Source organism: Syngnathus typhle, linkage group LG6 (genome assembly GCF_033458585.1).
Source record: "Syngnathus typhle isolate RoL2023-S1 ecotype Sweden linkage group LG6, RoL_Styp_1.0, whole genome shotgun sequence".
NCBI lineage: Eukaryota > Metazoa > Chordata > Actinopteri > Syngnathiformes > Syngnathidae > Syngnathus > Syngnathus typhle.
In genome coordinates this window covers 16,442,814-16,461,820 of record NC_083743.1, presented here as the reverse complement: position 1 = coordinate 16,461,820, position 19,007 = coordinate 16,442,814, and the positions used below count along the sequence as shown (strand labels likewise).

The following is a 19,007-nucleotide window of genomic DNA, read 5'->3' as shown; positions in this document are numbered from 1 at the left end:
GACACATCGTTTGATGCGATGGTGCAATCCTTGATAGTGTGTTATTGTCAAATATTGTTGTTTTTTTTTATCTCCATCGCGGACCAGACGTCATACGGAGGCAGTATGACTGCGCATAAGCACTATGGATCCGATGCGCAGAACGGATGCGCAAGACACGTCAGCTATATAAAGAGCGAGAGTTGTTTTCTTCCTATTAGTTTTAATTCACAGTTTAATTAGCAGTTTCAATCAGCAAGTAACAAAATGCGTATTATAGGTAATATTTTATTTCACAACACTTTGCCTTGTTCCTTTCGTCTCTGCTGTTCACTTCAAACACGCTCCATACGACCGCAATGCTCTCGTATCAGACGCTTGCTCGATCACCTGCTCGTTTGCTGTCACAATGTACCCTACACAAATCCGAAACATTTGTTGCGGCTCCGAGTCACGACGAGGGGCAAGTTTTGGTTTCCAAGGGTGTTTCTATTCCTCTTCAACGTCTCTCCCAGACAGAGCCGCCTTTTTCACGTCCGCACGCCTTTTTCAAATGTGCGCACTGAGCGCGGTGGTGCCTTTACGGGCAGTCGGAGAAATCAACGCCAACAAAAAAAATTACATCCAGCCTAGTTAAGACCATACCAAAGACTATAAAAATGGGACCCATTGCCTCCCTGCGTGTGTGACGATCATTGGGACTTAAAAAAAAAATTTCAAAAAAATTCAAAAAAAAAAGTTTAAAAAAATGAAAAGAAATTGGGTGCGTATTATACATGGGTACAGGCTTTTTTCCAGCATCAACATGCCATTTTTAGGGTGCGTATTATACATGGGGGCGCATTATACACGGAAAAAAACGGTAATTATTTGACATGTGTCTTGTTAGACTTCAGTAGTTTCCGATTGTCTAGCAAGGCCGTGAGGCGGGGGTGGGGGGGGAGCGATCCAGGGCGCTTGCTATGGCACTGTGTGTTTGCTCATATATTGAGCTCTTGTTTTGTGAAATAAAAAGCCGGTGGATTTAATCATTTGGAGTGACACGGACGGGTCGTTAAAATTGTTTATATTACATTTATTTGATATATCTAGTCTGATGGCAGCGGTGCACATAGTTCCGGAGTCAAAGCTGTGGTTTTTTTTTTTTTTTTTTTTTTTTTTTTTTTTTTTAAGTGACACGAGACAAAGATTCCGATGGATATAATGATTTGGAGTGACACGGATGGTTCAATCAAATTGTTGGTTATATTATTGTTATTTGATATATAGTTAAACTATTAAAATAGTTTATATAGTGTTGTATGGGCTTGTGGAATAATTTGAACTGCAACTGACGACGTGTCCGATGTCAGCGTTGTTTACAGAAAGGACGATTAATTTGCTCAATGGATTTAATGATTTGGAGTGACACAGATAGTTTGATAAACGTGTTATTTATGTTATACCGTAATTTTCGGACTATAAGTCGCACCGGAGTATAAGTCGCACCAGCCATAAAATGCCCAGAAAAGTGGAAAAAAATAAGTCGCATTTTGGGGGGCAATTTATTCGACAAAATCCAACACCAAGAACGGACATGAACGAGCAACAACAGGCTAAACCAGTGGTCCCCAACCACTGGTCCGCGGACCGGTACCGGAATTTGTGAAAAAAAACATACGTATACAAGTCTTTCCTGAGTATAAGTCGCCCCCCCACCCAAACTATGGAAAAACCCGCGACTTATAGTCCGAAAATTACGATAGTTATTTGAACAACTGTTAGCGTTACATCAGGCCCGTTCTCAGCTCCTTGTTTGTGTTTATTAGGGGTGTAACGATTCATCGATACATCGATATAATGCTCTACGATTTATTGGCATCGATGCTAAACGTAAACGTCGATTTATATCGCCGTGTTTGACCTCGGATATTAGATGCGACTTTATTTTGAAATCCAGTTCATTGTTGCTTGCTTCCTCTTTCCGGGAGCAGGGAGCAGTGCGCGGCGTGGTGTTGTGAACAGAGCAGAGCAGGCACGTGAAAGGGGAGTCGACAACTAGTACGCGGCTCCTGGGCTGGTGCTATGGCTAGTGTCCAAAAAGACGAGGAAATTTGCTCCCCTTTAGGCTTCAAGTCATTCGTTTGGAAGCACTTTGGATTCCAAAGAAAAGATGGCTCAACGGACAAAACACGTGCAGTTTGTAAATCCTGCCATGCGGTGATCAAATATTCAGGGAGCACAAATCTCTCCGCACATATAAAGAAAAAACACGACATCAAAGTTCAGTGTTGAAATAAGCACTTTGTATACTACAATACTCTTGTAATTTCCTAAATAAAGAGTTTGCAGTACCTTGTTGATTTTGCGTATGAATTGTTATAAATCAGGATATTGTTCTATATTTGTTTATTAAAAAAAGAAAAAAAAAAAATCGATCGTAGAGCACTATATCGCAATATATCGTGAATGAATCGCAGCAGGCTTTAAGATATCGGCAAATATCGTATCGTAGTTCTTTGTATTGATATGATATTGTATCGTGACAAAACCCGCGATTTACACCCCTAGTGTTTATGTCACGTTAGCATACCGTATTGTTTAGCCCAGGGGTCCCCAACCCCTCGGTCCGCGGACCGGTCCATGGGTCACTTGGTACCGGGCCGCCAAGCCGCACAGAAAAAAAAAATTTTTTTTTTTTATCTACGATCAATTAATTCAGGTCAGATAGTCCCGGTCACGTGACATGTTTCCCCAGTCGAGCCCGCAAAGCTAGCAAAAATAAGTAAGAATTTATTTTGAAAAATATAAACAAATTGGCAATTCTCTCCCAATTACATCAGTTGGTTCAGGTCAAGACGCTCGTCTCGGTCACGTGACATGTCACACCTCAGTCGAGACCGCGAAGCAAGCAAAAATGAGCAAGAAACAGAGATGTTTGGACAGCTTCTTCGGAAAGGGGGGAAAAAACAATGAGGAGACGTAAGAAGAAGAGGCTACAACTTCTAAGAAAAGGAAACCTGCATTTAAAAGAACATTTCTGCATAATATGTGGCGACAGGCTCGCTAACGATGCAATGAAGCCTTCAAAACTGCTTCGGCACATGGAGACCAAGCATCCTGCATTAAAAGACAAACCTTAACCACTTCAGGTGTCATTGTCTCCGATTACGCCTACATGGGACCAGCTCCTTTCTGAGAAACAAGCTCAGTGCTCCCACTAATTCAACGTAATGGTGAGTTTTATTTTATGTTGTTTATACTTGTTTTTATGCCAGTCGTATCATTTTATTTCATCGTATTTATATATTTATTATAAATGTATTATTTATTTATAACCAGCTCAGTGGCCTAGTGGTTGAGTGTCCACCCTGAGACTGGAAGGTTGTGGGTTCAAACCCCGGCCGGGTCATACCAAAGACTATAAAAATGGGACCCATTGCCTCCCTGCTTGGCACTCAGCATTAAGGTTTGGAATTGTGGGGTTAGATCACCAATTGATTCCCGAGCGCGGCACCGCTGCTGCTCATTGCTCCCCTCTCCCCCAGAGGATGGATCAAAATCACACGGGGATGGGTTAAATGCAGAGGACAAATTTCACCAGACCCAGATGTGTGTGCGTGACGATCATTGGGACTTTAACTTTATATAAATGTATTTATTTATATAAAGGCCGGTCCGCGAAAATATTTCTGACACGTAACTAGTCCGTGGCGCAAATAAATGTTGGAGACCACTGGTTTAGCCTGTTGTTGCTGGTTCATGTCGGTTCTTGGTGTTGGATTTTGTCAAATAAATTTCCCCCAAAATGCGACTTAAACTCCAGTGCGACTTGTATGTTTTTTTTTCCTCTTTATTGTGCATTTTATGGGTGATGCGACTTGTACTCCGGAGCGACTTTTAGTCCGAAAAATACAGTATGTCTCCGTTTCATTAAAATGTTCATGAACAATCATGCCAGCCATTGGCACACCTCTCCAAGCGTGTTGGTATCAGGCCTTAAACTAAAAGAATATTTATGACAAGGTAGCCTATGAGAAGCTAGACTTGTAATGCCTCACCTTTGGCACTTCAATCTCCCAGATGACTAGCTCAGAACTTGAAGAGGAAGCATGGGTACTATAACTTTCTCTAGCGCCCATAGTACAGCCACTATCCACAGAGTCCATACTGTTCACATCAGAGCCTAGACAGAGGCAGGTAGAGTCATCAATTTTCAGAAGCATAAACAAACGATGAATCCGAATCAAAGTTAACACGACACTAAGAATCTAGACATAATTTGCCAGTTGTAATGATCAGCTCTGTTTGCACGCCCCTTTAACATAAAATACCGTAATTTCTGGACTATAAACCGCACCTAACTATAAGCCACACTTTTAATTTTGTGTTATTGTTTTTCACTTCAACAATGCAATTTGCTGCTTTTTGCAATATATTTTCAATTGCACTACTGAGATAAGACAGTTTTGTTTACAGTCAAAGTGTGAATGCCTTGAGGTTAATTAAACTTATAGTTTTGTTGATCATATTTTGCACTGAAACAATGCCTTTGAGCAATTTAATTCAATTTTGCAGATGAAACTTGACGAAAAGCAATTAAAGTTATGTGTATTTTTCAACAGAGGTGAGCTATTTTCATTATTTTAGAGCAGGTTGAATCGATTCAACCAGAATCGAATTTAATCGATTTAGTACCTTCAAAATCTAAATCGAATCAATTTAGGAAATTGGCCATGATATCCAGCTCCAGTTGTCGCTGACATTTTTGCATGTTTGTATGATTGCAGAGCTCCTTCATTTCTGTCAATAAACGTTATGTTAATAATCTCTTTCCTGACAATCCTCTGTGTATAAAACACCTGCAATTTTTGGTCTGGTGCGGTTTAATTATGAGCAAAACCAGATTTTCCCCTAATTTTAGCTAGTGTGGTTTATAATCAGGTGCAGTTTATAGTCCAGAAATTACGGTTATTGTTACAGAAGTTACGATTATGTATGTCCATAGTCTCTGGCTCGTGGCCATAACACGGTTCTAACCATACTTCTTGCAGTGGTCATCAAAAGCTACAAAAAAAGTCTAAAATTAGTGACATTATAGTTTACACCATAGTCCAGTTGTGTACACTGTAGCTGGCGGGGAAAATATGCAGAGAGAGAAAAAAAGACATTTGTACAAGTAGCCTATATTGTCCTGAAATATCTGTGTATTAACAAAATATCTAAGGTAGTAACTATTATAGCTGTCAATCCAATCTATTGACAATGTTATTTATTTTGAATGCTGATTTTTGATTTTGACATTTGAGATCTGATCCATCGAGTTGAATAGACTTGCTTTCTTCCAACTACATTTGAAAATATTACTGGTTAATTACTGGCACAGTGAATAGAAGGGATTATACGATATGAAACCAAAAGCCAATTACCGTTTTTTCCATGTATAATGCGCAAAACTTAACTAATTTATTGTCCTAAAATCTGGGGTGCGCATTATATATACATGGGCACAATTTTATTTTATTTTTTTTGACACGTCAGCGATATAAAGAGCGAGAGTTCAGTTCTCTACCTAAATGCGTATTACAGGTAATATTTTATTTCACAACACTTTGCCTTGTTCCTTTCTTCTCTGCTGTTCACTTCAAACACGCTCCATACGAACACAATCACCTGCTCGTTTGCTGTCACAATGTACCCTACACAAATCCGAAACATTTCATCGCTATCGAGTTTGCTAGCGCATGCGCAGTGATACTGACCGGCAGAATAACAACCGGTTGTTCCCAAAGATGGTCTTTTTTCTGAAATAATTTTACATTTACGGACTTAAGTAGGAGTCAAAATTTGGGTGCGTACTATACACGGGTACAGGCTTTTTTCCAGCATCGACATGCCATTTTTAGGGTGCGTATTATACATGGAGGCGCATTATACATGGAAAAAAACGGTATACTGTTTTCATTCAAAATATCAGCAATCTTATTTTTGTTTGCATTATTTTGTACTACTAGGGAGTGCTAACATTTCATTCTGACTTGCGATTAGCACAATAAAAGTTTTCATAACTCCTATGTTTTATCGTTATTTCATTCATTTAGGTTCTGTTCAGAAATAATTCATTTGGTGAATTAATTATTAGAAATATTTTTTATATTACATCATGAAACAATTTCTGTGAAGGGGTGCAATTGATACAATGATATTAATTTTAGGCCATATCGCCATGCTTTATCTTTGAGGTTCCACCGCATATTTCACTTTGATCAAAAGTGATGTCTAACTCACCTCCAGACTGGTCTGTTTCCACTTCGCATCCCTGCGTTCCATTCCTTACGTCTATTCCATCAAGCATCTTAACACCACACACAGCATCCACTGAATTTTCTTCAGCCAAAGGAAAAATAATTTCATCTGCGGGTGTCTCAATAAGTGATTGGGTTTGTGTTACTTCTTTTTCTGACAAGTCTGTTACTTCTTTTTCTGACAAGTCTGTAATCTGGAAGACATCCATTTTGCTGTCCATGAGACTATGTTGGTGATTCTCATTGCTGGTGCCGTCCTCTGAGTGACAGGTGCTGCAAGCAGAGTCCTCAGTCTGTGTAGCTGATTCATTGCCTTTCACAACGTTGTTCAGTAGAGGTATACTGTCTGCTATTTGGTGAGACAGTTTTGGCATAGGTTCTTTTTGTGTATAGTTTGTCTGAACTAATTCATTAACCTCTAAAGACTCCCATGAGTCAGTAAAAGACCCATTGGGCATCACTTGCTCTTTGTTTTGGGTTTCCTCACAGCCTGTTTGATGGTGGGTTGACAATCGAGGATGGTGACACTGCTGGCTTGAGTCAGAAACCTGGCAGTTGATGCCACCAAATATCTGCTGGGTGGCTGCTGAGATGACCTCCGTTATGAGTCCAGCTGCCAGAACTTCTAGATCTTGCTCCTCACCATGATGGCTGGGAACCTGGATTTCCTGTGATGTCAATGATGTAGTTTGGGCTTTGGGAGTCAGGACCAGAAAGTTGGGTGTGCTGGTTAGAATGTGTTTATTTAAATCTTGCTGTGAAATGTGTTTGTCTCGAGACTCGAATTGTGATGAGAGCACTCTCTGCGCTTCAATGAGTATGATCGCACAACCATCATCCTGTGCTGTCATAGTGGTGTGGCTCTGAGCAACTTCACCCTCTGGCTCAGGCCGCTCTGCATCAGCAAGGCACCCTGACGTCGTAGTGGTTGAGGGGGTAATATTGGTGGCTTGGCAGGACAAGACCATGTCTTTGATTGTGATTTCTGAAGCAGACGTTGACTTTCTCTTTAGATCCAGATTTGCCTCTGAACCACAGGAGGGTACTGGGCTTTTTTTCAGGTCTCCATGATCTTTTACTGATACATTGAAACTCTCGTCCTGTTCATAGGGCAGCAGAGTTGAAACTGTGGGTTTCTGAACTTCCACTTGTATTCCACATGTTTCAACAGCTGTCTCCTTAAGAGTCTGCCCCATATTGGATGCTGTGTCTGTATCATCAACATGATTTTGGAACATATTTTCTTGCTCCTCATCGTTTATACTGGCTTTTAGATCTCTGCAGGTCAAGTGATGTTTTGTGTTGTGTGTAGTAGATACAGTGTCTTTCTCGACCACACCATTGGGCCCCGTTCCCGTTGTTAGACACAATCTCAGGGATGCATTAGTTGGACCGTTATCTGGGGCGTCATGGCTGATGAGGCGCTCTTTTTTACGCGAGGTGTACCACCACCAGCCGATCAGTGCAAGGACTCCTGGTAGTGTGTAGGGCACAATCGAGCGAAACCTTAGAGGCATCTCCTCAGGACACTAGCAGCTACACCTGAACAGAGGGAAAAGGAAAGATGTATCTCAGCCATTGTAATCTTTTGTTCAGACAATTCAAAGATTTATCTCATTTGCGATGTGAGTTGTAATTTTAAATTAGACATTTTAAACAAAAGCCTAACTCATCCTCACAGAAGAAGCAGGCATGCAAGATGAGCTTCCTACGAGGCGCCAACTTTCATTTTGCACAACAACAAGGGTTTAAAGTAGTGATGACAGAATACCAAAATTCTAACATTGATTGGAAAAAATGCATTAAGTACCTTGATACCAGTACCAAAACAGTACGACAAAAATCTAAAGATCAACAAAAAGTTGCACAAATAAAACTGACATAAGAACTTTAGTTTTTATTTTATTATGAATTCAAAATTGTACGATTTGCTTCGTCAGAAAGGAATATTCTAAGCATAAACACTTAACATTAGAACTCTAAATAATGATGATCATTTTCATGGCCAGTTAAATGATTTAATAAAAGGTTAAGAGCGAGTGTGACTATCCTGTCACAGTCCAGTTACCATTTACTACAAACCGGATTCGGTTAAAGTTGGGAAATTGTGTAAAATGTATTTAAAAACAAAATAGTGATTTGAAAATCCTTTTCAACCTATATCCAATTGAATATACTACAAGACAACATATTTAATGCTCAAACTCAAACTTTATTTTTCAAATAATAATGAACTTGGAATTCCATGGCTGCAACACGTGCAGAAGTTGGGAAAGGGCCTGTTTACCACTTCGTTACATCACCTTTCCTTTTAATAACACTCAAACGTTTTGGAAGAGAGGAGACTAATTCTCAGCTTCTCATGTGAAATTCTTTCCCATTCTTGCTTGATGAACTGCTTCAGTTGTTCAACAGTCTGGGGTCTTCCCTGTCGTATTTTACGCTTCATAATGCGCTACACATTGTCAATGGGAGACAGGTCTGGACTGCAAGCAGGTCAGGGGAGAACCTGGACTCTTACTTAGAAGCCACGCTGTTGTAACACATGCAGAATGTGGCTTGGCATTATCTTGCTGAAATAAGCAGCGGCGTCCATGAAAAAGACGTCGCTTGGATGGCAGCATATGTTGCTTCAAAATCTGTATGTACTTTTCAGCGTTTATGTTGCCTTCACAGAAATGTAAGTCACCCATGCCATGGGAACTAATGCACCCCCATACCATCACAGATGCTGGCTTGCGTTGATAACAGACCAGATGGTCCGTTTCCTCTTTGGTCCGGAGGACACGGCGTCCAGTGTTTCCAAAAACAATTTGGAAAGTGGAATCATCAGACCACAAAACACTTTTCCATTGTGCATCAGTCCATTTTACATGAGCATGTTTGGGGAGGCTCCTTTTATACACAATCATGGTACCCACCTGTTCCCAATTAGCCTGATCACATGTAGGATGTTCCAAATAGGTGTTTGATGAGCTTTTCTCAGCTTTCTCAGTATTTTTTGCCACCTTTCCCAACTTCTATTGGACGTGTTGCAGCCATGAAATTCTAAATTACCGTAATTTTCGGACTATAAGTCACTCCGGAGTACAAGTCGCATCAGCCATAACATGCCCAAAAAAGAGGAAAAAAAAACATACAAGTCGCTCCGGAGTATAAGTCGCATTTTGGGGGGCAATTTATTCGACAAAACCCAACACCAAGAACAGTCATGAACGAGCAACAACAGGCTAAACCATAGATATGCTAACATGACATAAACACAAAACTAAGAGCTGAGAACGGCCCTGACGTAAAATTCAGAGTTATTAAAAAAAACTTTTACATAAATAACACTCCAATTCATTAAATCCCTCGATCGTCCTTTGTCAACAATGCGTGTGCGCCGCTGACGGCACTCGCACTTCAAAATATTCCACAGGCCCATATAACGATATATAAATTAGATATCAAATAACTATTATATAAGCAATAGTATTATCAAACCATCTGTGCACTCTTAAAGCATTAAATCCATCGATCAAATTCCCATGTCTTTTGTAAACAACGCCGCGCGTGCGCCCTGACGTCAGCCTCGTCGTTATTCCACAGATCTACTATATAACTATATTGTAGCGTTAACAAAGTTCAAGGAAAGACGTACGTTTGGTAAACGGCTCTTTATTTAACAAAACAAACTTCCAGGCGTGTGGCGGCGTGGACTTCCAGCCACGGAAGTGGAAAAGAGCTCCAGAGAATAGGACCGGGCGTTCGTAAAAGCCATGACCGAGCCCCATCCACCGTCGCCGGACAGCCACCCGGCCGAGCACCGGCCCCGGACTTCCATCCACGGAGGTGAAATTGAGCTCCATAAAATAGGACCGGGCGTGCGTAAAAGCCATAATAGTCTGTGTCACTCCAAATCCTTAAATCCTTCAAACTCTTCGTCCGCCGTGTCACTTAGAAACAAAGCCGCTAATGATGCCGGTAGTACGTGGGGTCCTTCGTCATCCCATGATCAATCTTTGTCCTCTATGTAAACAACCGCCGCGCCACGCCGCATTGCGCTGCTGACGTCACTTGAAATGCAAATTACAGTAATCCCTTGCTACATCGCGGTTTCACTTTTTTACATAAGTCACTCCATATAAATCGCCCCCCCACCTAAACTATGAAAAAAACCCGCAATTTATAGTCCTAAAATTACGATAATTATTATTTGGCAAAAAACAATTATGTTTATCAGTTTGAACATTAAATAGGTTGTCTTTGTAGTGCATTCAACTGAATATGGGTTGAGAAGGATTTTCAAATCATTGTATTTTGTTTTTATTTACATTTTACACAATTTCCCAAGTTCAACCGAATCCGGTTTGTAGATTCAAGGAGGTATTGAGGTTGTGGTCAGGCCTGATAATGTTGATGGGACAGTTGAAACAGAGACAACAGAAAGTGACAAGTGACAGCGGATGACAAAAACTCTTTTCAGCAGCTACTGGACACCATCCATCCATCTTCTACCGATTTTCCGAGGTTGTGTCGCGGAGGCAGCAGCTTTAAGAGGGACGCCCAGACTTTCCTCTTCCCAGGCACTTCGTCCAACTCATCCCAGGGAACCCCAAGGGATTCCCAGGTCAGCTGAGAGACAATCTCTCCAGCGTGTTCTGGGTCGTCCTCTGGGTTTCCCGCTGTTGGGACATGCCCGGAACACCAGGGAGGCGACCAGGACGCATCCTAATGAGATGCCTGAGCCACCTCATCTGGCTTCTCTCAACATGGAGGAGCAGCAGTCCCTCACGGATGACCGAGCTTCTCAAACTATCGCCATAGGAGAGCCCAGACACCGAGCGGAGGAAACTCATTTCGGGATATTTTTCTTTTGGTCACGACCCATAGGTCATGACCATAGGTGAGGGCAGGAGCATGGATCGACCGGTCAATCGAGAGCTTTGCCTTTTGGCTCAGCTCCCTCTTCACCACAATGGAACGGTACAGAGCCTGCCATCAAATTATCCAATGTCAATTAATTTGAGAAAAATATTGTCTAATTTCAACCACCTTAAGGAGAAAAAAGTCAATTTTTTATTTTTTAACCAGTACATCCACTTTTTGTATAATATTTTACTAAAAATGTAATTTTCCATACTGCTTGTCCGCATGGGGGTCGCCGGCGTGTTGGAGGCTATCCCAGCTGTCATCAGGCAGTAGGCGTGGGACACCCTGAACTGGTCACCAGCCAATCGCAGGATACAAAGAGACAAACAACCATCCACACGCACTCAACACTTATGGGCAATTTGGAGTGAATACAATAGAATAGAATGCCCTTTGTCATTTTACAACTTAGTTGTACAAAGAAATTCAGATAGCTGCTCCCTTCCTATTGCAAACATACAAAATTTTAAAAAGTATAAAACTAAGTCTGAGAATAAAAGTGAAAGATCTTATTTACATTAGTCTAAGAATGAAGGTTAAAAAAATCTTAACATGTATTAACATGAATGAGGTTTGTACAGAAAGTAAATAATAAATAGTAAATAGAGCTCAATTGGCCGACCATGCATATTTTTGGTATGTGAGGTTACCCGGAGAAAACCCACGCAGCCAAAGGGAGAACATGCAAACTCCACAGGGATGGCTGGAGCCAGAATCAAACCTGCAACCCCTGAACTGCGATGCAGACGTGCTAACCAGTGCTCCATCATGCACTGTACTTAACATTGTTTTGAATAAAAATGTTGTTGCTAAATCGTATGACATAAGAATTTTTCCAATTTAAAATATGTACCTTGGGTCGATAAATGGTGGGTAACGTTGACTTAAACAAAGGTCCAGTTCTTCATACATTTGTATCCAGCAGAGCATCCCATCGTCCACAAAATGACAAGTGCAGTACATTTACGAACGCCTGTGTTTTTGTGTTACGAACTGGAGCCTCGCAATGTTTTTGCATCGACTTACGAACCAATTTTCGACTTCCGAACCAACACCCCAGTCATCCCACTCCACCCCGAGCCTTGTCTTCTTTGTTCTGCCATTTCTGTGAAAATTGATACCCTCTGCTGCAGGAGCATGCACGCATTGAGTGAAAGGCAGAAGCCGTTGCCATGTGATAGACCAGGTATGGGCAAACTACGGCCCGCGGGCCACATCCGGCCCGTTTAATCCGGCCCGCCAACCTTGAATAAATTGTATTAAACATTTTTTGGGTCATTTTGCCTGCAATGACTGCGTTGCCCCAGTAGATGGGGAACCGCTCGCCTGCGCATTTACTACCGGAAGCCGTGTCAGAAAGCTCGGTGCACACTCCCAAGTGCGTGTACATACTCAGTAGTACGGACATGGCACACTCGCCCGCTATTTGTATCAGTCCCGAATTTCGAGCGTGGGCTGTGACGACAGCATTCTTGTAATTCGCGCGCTGAGCTTTCAGATGCAGTTTTGCGCTAAAGCCACCCACAAACCTTCCCCTGGAATCCTTCCATTAAAATGAGTCGCCCAAGGAAAAGCAAGGTGGACACAGTGCCGAGTGTTTAAAAAAAGAGTGGCCAATTTGGCTCGACGTACGCGACGTTCAGCTACATGAGCATCAACATCAACCCGTTACAGATTTAGGTAAATTGACCAACACCTCGGATCTCTCCTAAGAATTGCCACAACAAATTGTACTCCAGACTATGATGCACTAGCAAAAAAGCCAGCATTTTTTAATGCTGTTAATAAACTTTTTTTGAATATCCATGCTTTACTACCTACTAAAGGCCAAAACCTTTTATGCAATGACCTTTACAGGTCGTTTATATTACTTCACACAAACACTACATCCATCTGCTCCTGGCTCGGCCCTCCGGTCCAAATTTAGAACCCAGTTCGGCCCGCAAGTCAAAAGGTTTGCCCACCCCTGTGATAGACAGTACCAGCTTGTTTTCAATAAAAACACCTTTGTTTGTCAATTTCCATTTTTAGAAGCTAGGTTACTTTTCTTTTTTCAAGTTCTCACTCGTGTTGTGCGCGAGGTGCGTTCATTGAACACTCACACAGTTGGAAATGATTGCACCAAAAAGTAACAAGTAAGTAAGCGAGCACATTGCAAGGAGTAGTACGTGGAAGCAAACAATAATTTATTAGTCTGACTTTTTGTATGACTTCTCGGTATTTTTAGCAAGTGTAGAAAATTAAAAGAGTCCCCCCAAGCAAAGTTAAGAGGTCAAAAATAAAGCGACATTTATTTTTTGTTATGTTTAAAAAGCAAAAATAAAACTGTTGTTTTGGTTTTCTGTGTTTTACACAGAGCAACAGGGCAAAAAGTGTGACTTTTGGGATAGTCTGGCATGCATTATTTGCTTTTAATACATTGATTCCTATAGAAAATGTTAATATTTACAAACGTTTATTTACAAACCCGATCGCGGAACCAATTAACTTCGTAAGTAGAGGTACCACTGTATGTCTTTTATAAACCCACTCTGCTTTATGCATGCTGCTGGCAAACTGAATTCCCCCCCTGGGATCAATAAAGTATCTATCTATCTATCTATCTATCTATCTATCTATCTATCTATCTATCTATCTATCTATCTATCTATCTATCTATCTATCTATCTATCTATCTATCTATCTATCTAAAATGCGACTTGGGAATTGTGGCCCACACTACCTAATGTAAAGTTGGCTGGATGCTGTAAGCGTCAAACAATTGTCCTTTCAATATCAAATTGCTGTTAATCGCACGTTTCTTGAAAAATCAACTTTGCAGGTCAAGAGTGACCATATGGGAACTTGTGTAGGGCTGTCATTGTCAAACTCTTTTTCAGAATCAATTATTTTAATGATCTATACAATTGTATTTCTGTTCAAGAGTATTAAAAAAGCTAAAACTCTATCACTGTTTAGTTACCAATTAATTTGGCTTATTTGGTAATATTAAATCAGGGGTGTCAAACTCGTTTTTATCACGGGCCATTTTATAGTTATGGCGTTCATCTTAAGAGCATTGTGACGGCGACACCAAATTAATGTATAACTGTCTTATCATATTATTGCCTATACTCAGCAAATTGATGGATGACTAGTTTTGAAATAAAAACTGTTTGTTCGATTACTGTTCAAATTGCTGTAAAAAATGGGTAACAAAAAATATTTGCAATATCTCGAAGTTATTATTCATCAAACATTCCAATTTGAGATTTTGGTACAGATTTTAGCAAGGATCATGATTTTCTTTGCAGGCGAAATTCTAAATTATATCTTGTTAGTAAAACATGTAGCACTAAAAGCTAACTGAACATTCAAAATAAGGAGAAATGCCAACTCGAACGTATCCCATGTGCTACTACAATTACACTGTTGGTGCTCACTGCTTAGCATACTAAAGTCACGCCAACCTCTAACGTCAGTGTAGCTAACAACGTTTATTTTCTATGCAAAACCAGTGACAAATTTTATTAAAGACAGTACCGTTTGGTTCCTCACCGCTTTGTTTCATCACATTTGTTTAAGTGCTTTTAACGAGTAGTTAAAACGGTTGTCGACTAGTTAGCATTGACGACCACAAGCGTGAAACGGAAACAACTCGGACGTCTTTCCCCTTGAACAGATACTACAAAGGGCATACCGTAACTTAAGCGTCCAACCATTTCTCCTACTGATTGAAGCTTGACAGCCTTCTGACATGTCAACACTTGAAACATTGCCACACAACAATGCAGACTAAAACATTATACTACTAATACCAAGGAAACGACAGAAATTAAGACCACCATTATGCAATATCAAAATACTCTGTGAATGCGTAATGTTCACAATTTTCGCATATTGTGTTAGGTTTTTAGAATGCGAAGTTACGTACAAATCAGTAAATTATTTTACTCTGCGTTGACCGGTGTTTTAGATAAATCTGACGTTGATAGCTGCGATCTAATGCTAACCGAACTGTTGGGAATAAAGCATAGCTCGTTTGGAGGCCGCAGTGTTTGACACACATTACGTTTACGAACAATCAGTTTTGAAAATTCAAATCAATGAAGTAGAATTAACGGAACGGTGGTCAATGTCAGTCCAGCAAGTCAAACTACCAAAATGGTTTCTTTTTGGCCCAACGACTCTGACCATGGGCTACGTCCGAAGAAAGATCTCTTGTGTCTAAGAACTGTTTTGTGTCGTCCTCGCCTATTTTTAGTCATTTATTAACAAAATTCCATCAATATAAAATGCAGTAAAATGCTGACCAATGTATATTTGAGGTAATTTCAGCCAGTGTTCCACCGAACGGGCCAAAGACCTTAACGTTAGCTTGCTAACCGGCCTGCCGAAAATGAAACCAGTTTGCAAAGTGCTGTAGCAATGTATGGCACATTGCCACTACTCTGGACATTGGCTCCAGTTATTATTACGTGAATTAACACCAAAGAGGGATGATTTTGCCAAGTTATATAAATAACAAGGGGGCCATTTGGTAACTTGTCTACGCAAGTAAGAAAGGTTGGAAGATGATGTTCGTTGCTCAATGACACGGACAGAATAACGGCAATGGCTTATAAAGAAATAAAAAAATGCATGACAGCAACACGAAGGCTGTTCCTACGTTGCATCGCAGTCAGTAGATCTGACCCAGCCACGCGGAGTGAACCTGCAGTTAACTTTAACATGCTTGGTAGCACAAATGAATGCGAGTTGAAGGTTTCACTTACAGTATTTTAAGGCCCTTGATGTCGCCACGATGAGAACAACGCAGTGTAAACGTCGATTTTGAAAAAGTGTCCAGGTACAAAGTCAATCTCTCCCCCACGTGTTGGCAGAGTAGTATCAGGCTTAAAAGAAAAAAAGTACACCAAACAGCTGCTCAAATCTCGCGATGATAGTTGGTGGTACGTGCGTTGTAGTCTCGTGGTAACTGAACTGCACGGCGAACTGAGGTTGCGCCATACAACAGACTCTTGCACTTAACAATACCGGACAATTTGTTTTATTGAGAAATGAAAACATTTTGATAAGCTGTATAGATTTTAGAAATTTGTTGCGTCGTTTACATCGAGACAGAAATAAAATCTTCAACATGGATATCAAACGGGTTGCCTGGGGGCCAAATCCTGCTCGCCACATCATTGTATTTTCTTTTATCTGTATGAACAAATAACAAATATGTGCAATTGCTGTAATATAAAGGTGCGTCTAAGTTGTAATTAAACAATCGATGTCTTTCAGATTTCTGACTTCGTAACCCCCGATAAAACCATTAGGTGTTGGTAATTGCCCTGCTTGTCATCGGCATTTGTTCAAGGAGACCACTCTGAGTCTTGATGAATTGATAATAATAGATTGCTAATAAATAGTCAAAGTGAGTTAGTGAAAAACTTTGTACATTTGACTCAACTCTCTTTTTTCCATCTCTCATCAAGAATATTACTAGAATTGCATTATTTTTACGAGAATTGCATTATTTTCACCTTCACAGTATCCATTTAAGTCTTTCTTTGAGTAACGCAAGAATGCTAGTACATGCATTTATTATGTCACGCCTTCATTATTTCAATGTATTACCGTATTTTCCGCCCTATAAGGCGCACCTAAAAACCTACATTTTTATCAAAAGTCGACAGTGCGCCTTATAGTCCGGTGCGCCTTATATCAAAGTCAAAGTCAGCTTTATTGTCAATCTCTCCACATGTCACAACACACAAAGAGACCGAAATTACGTTTACTCTATCCCACGGTGACGAGACACATAACACGAAAGACATACATGTACGCGACACAATATAAAAACAAGAAGGCAAAAAGTCAAACAATCAATAGTAAGAGTGATGAAAAAATAATGAATAAACAGATAACACAATAAATAAGAGGAGCAAAATGGAGCCAGCAAGCATAGCGCAAAAGTAAAAAACATCATAAACAAAAAGGCACAAACAATAAAAAATAAGAGTAATAATAAATAATAAATAAACAGATAACACAACAAATAAGAGCCAGTGTGCATACAGACAGTACAGACAGTAAAAGTACAGGACGCTACGCAGAACGGGGGAGCGAGTTCAGGATCCTAACAGCCTGGAGTATGAAGCTGTTTGAGAGTCTGGTGGTGCAGGAGCGCAGGCTTCTGTACCTCTTCCCAGAGGGCAGAAGCTCGAACAAAGAGTGAGCGGGGTGACTCACATCACTCACAATCGTGGTCGCCTTGCGGGTGAGATGGGAGGTGTAAATGTCCTTCAAGGAGGGGAGCGAAGAACCAGCAATCTTACCAGCCGTGTTCACTATGCGCTGCAGGGCCTTCAAGTTGTAGTCAGTGCAGCCGCCACCCCAAACAGCAATACAGCTGGAGAGGACGCTCTCAATGGTGCCGCGGTAAAATGCAGTCATGACGGCCGGAGGAGCGCTCGCTCGCCTGAGTTTCCGCAGGAAGTACAGGCGGCGCTGGGCTTTCTTTGCCAGTGCTGCGGTGTTGGTGGACCAGGATAGATCCTCACTGATGTGCACCCCCAGGAACTTGGCGCTGCTCACTCTCTCCACCACAGCACCGTCGATGGTCAGCGGCAGGTGTTGGGTGTGACCCTTCCGGAAGTCCACAACAATCTCCTTGGTCTTGTCGACGTTCAGCAGGAGGTTGTTGTCCCTGCACCACGTGGTCAGAAGGTCAACCTCCAGCCTGTATTGAATCTCGTCTCCCTTGGTGATGAGACCCACCAGAGTCGTGTCGTCAGCAAACTTCACTATACGGTTGTCGCTGTAGGTTGCAGTGCAGTCATGCGTCAGGAGGGTGAAGAGCAGCGGACTGAGCACGCAGCCTTGGGGGGCCCCCGTGCTCAGCGTGATGCTGGCGGAGATTTTGTCGCCAACACGTACCACCTGTGGCCTCTGACAGAGGAAGTCCAGTAGCCAGTTGCAGAGGTAGGTACTGAGGCCCAGCGCGTCAAGTTTGCTGATGAGGCGTTGTGGCACAATGGTGTTGAAGGCAGAACTGAAGTCCACAAACAGCAATCTCACATACGAGTCCCTTCTCTCCAGATGGGTGAGGGCCGAGTGGAGGGCAGAGCAGATGGCATCCTCAGAAGACCGTTTGGCTCGGTACGCAAATTGGAAGGGGTCAATGGTGGGGGGGGAGGACGGGTCGGATGTGCTCCATGACAAGCCGCTCAAAGCACTTCATAATGATGGGCGTAAGTGCCACGGGGCGGTAGTCATTGAAGCAGGACGGAGCGGGTTTCTTCGGCACAGGTACGATGGTGGCAGCCTTGAAACACGACGGGACGATGGCCTGCTGCAGGGAAGTGTTAAAGACATCCGTCAGCTCACCAGCGCAGTCCTTCAGCGCCCGACCGGGGATGTTGTCAGGGCCCGCCGCCTTACGGATGTTGATAGCGGCAAGCGCCCTCCTCACGCTGTCGGCGGAGAGGCACAGGGGCAGCTCGTGTGAAGGGGGAGTGGCCTTCAGCGGGCAAGTGCTGTTCTGAGCGTCGAAGCGAGGAAAGAAGCGGTTGAGGTCATTGAGCAGACGGACGTCACCTTCACAGCTCTGCGGCGCGGGCTTGTAATCCGTGATGGGCTGAATGCCCTGCCAAAGGCTTCATGCGTCCCTGCTGTCCCTGAAGTGGGCGGTAATTTTGCACGAGAACGCCCTCTTTGCTTCTTTGATGCCCCGGGACAGGTCGGCCCGCGCAGTCCTCAAGCCAGCCTCATCCCCTGCTCTAAAGGCTTTGTCCCTGGCCCTCAGCAGCCTGAAGACAGCCCCCGTCAGCCATGGCTTCCGGTTAGCCCGAGTGACGATGG

At 42.1% G+C, this 19,007-nt stretch overlaps 1 protein-coding gene across 2 annotated transcripts in view; it reads right to left on the bottom strand.

Moving 5' to 3' along the window:
• Positions 1-16,104, bottom strand: part of akap1b (A kinase (PRKA) anchor protein 1b) — a 37,483-nt gene extending 21,379 nt beyond the window's left edge. The window contains exons 1-4 of one of the 2 annotated variants that reach the window (XM_061280155.1): positions 15,932-16,104; positions 11,389-11,467; positions 6,247-7,805; positions 4,020-4,144 (exon numbers count right to left, since the gene is read on the bottom strand). In XM_061280155.1, the coding sequence (XP_061136139.1) occupies positions 4,020-4,144; positions 6,247-7,780 (1,659 nt within the window). In that variant the 5' untranslated portion in view covers positions 7,781-7,805; positions 11,389-11,467; positions 15,932-16,104. The remainder of the gene's footprint in view (positions 1-4,019; positions 4,145-6,246; positions 7,806-11,388; positions 11,468-15,931) is intronic. The other variant, XM_061280154.1, reaches the window with a different exon arrangement.
• Between the last annotated feature and the right edge of the window lie 2,903 nt (positions 16,105-19,007).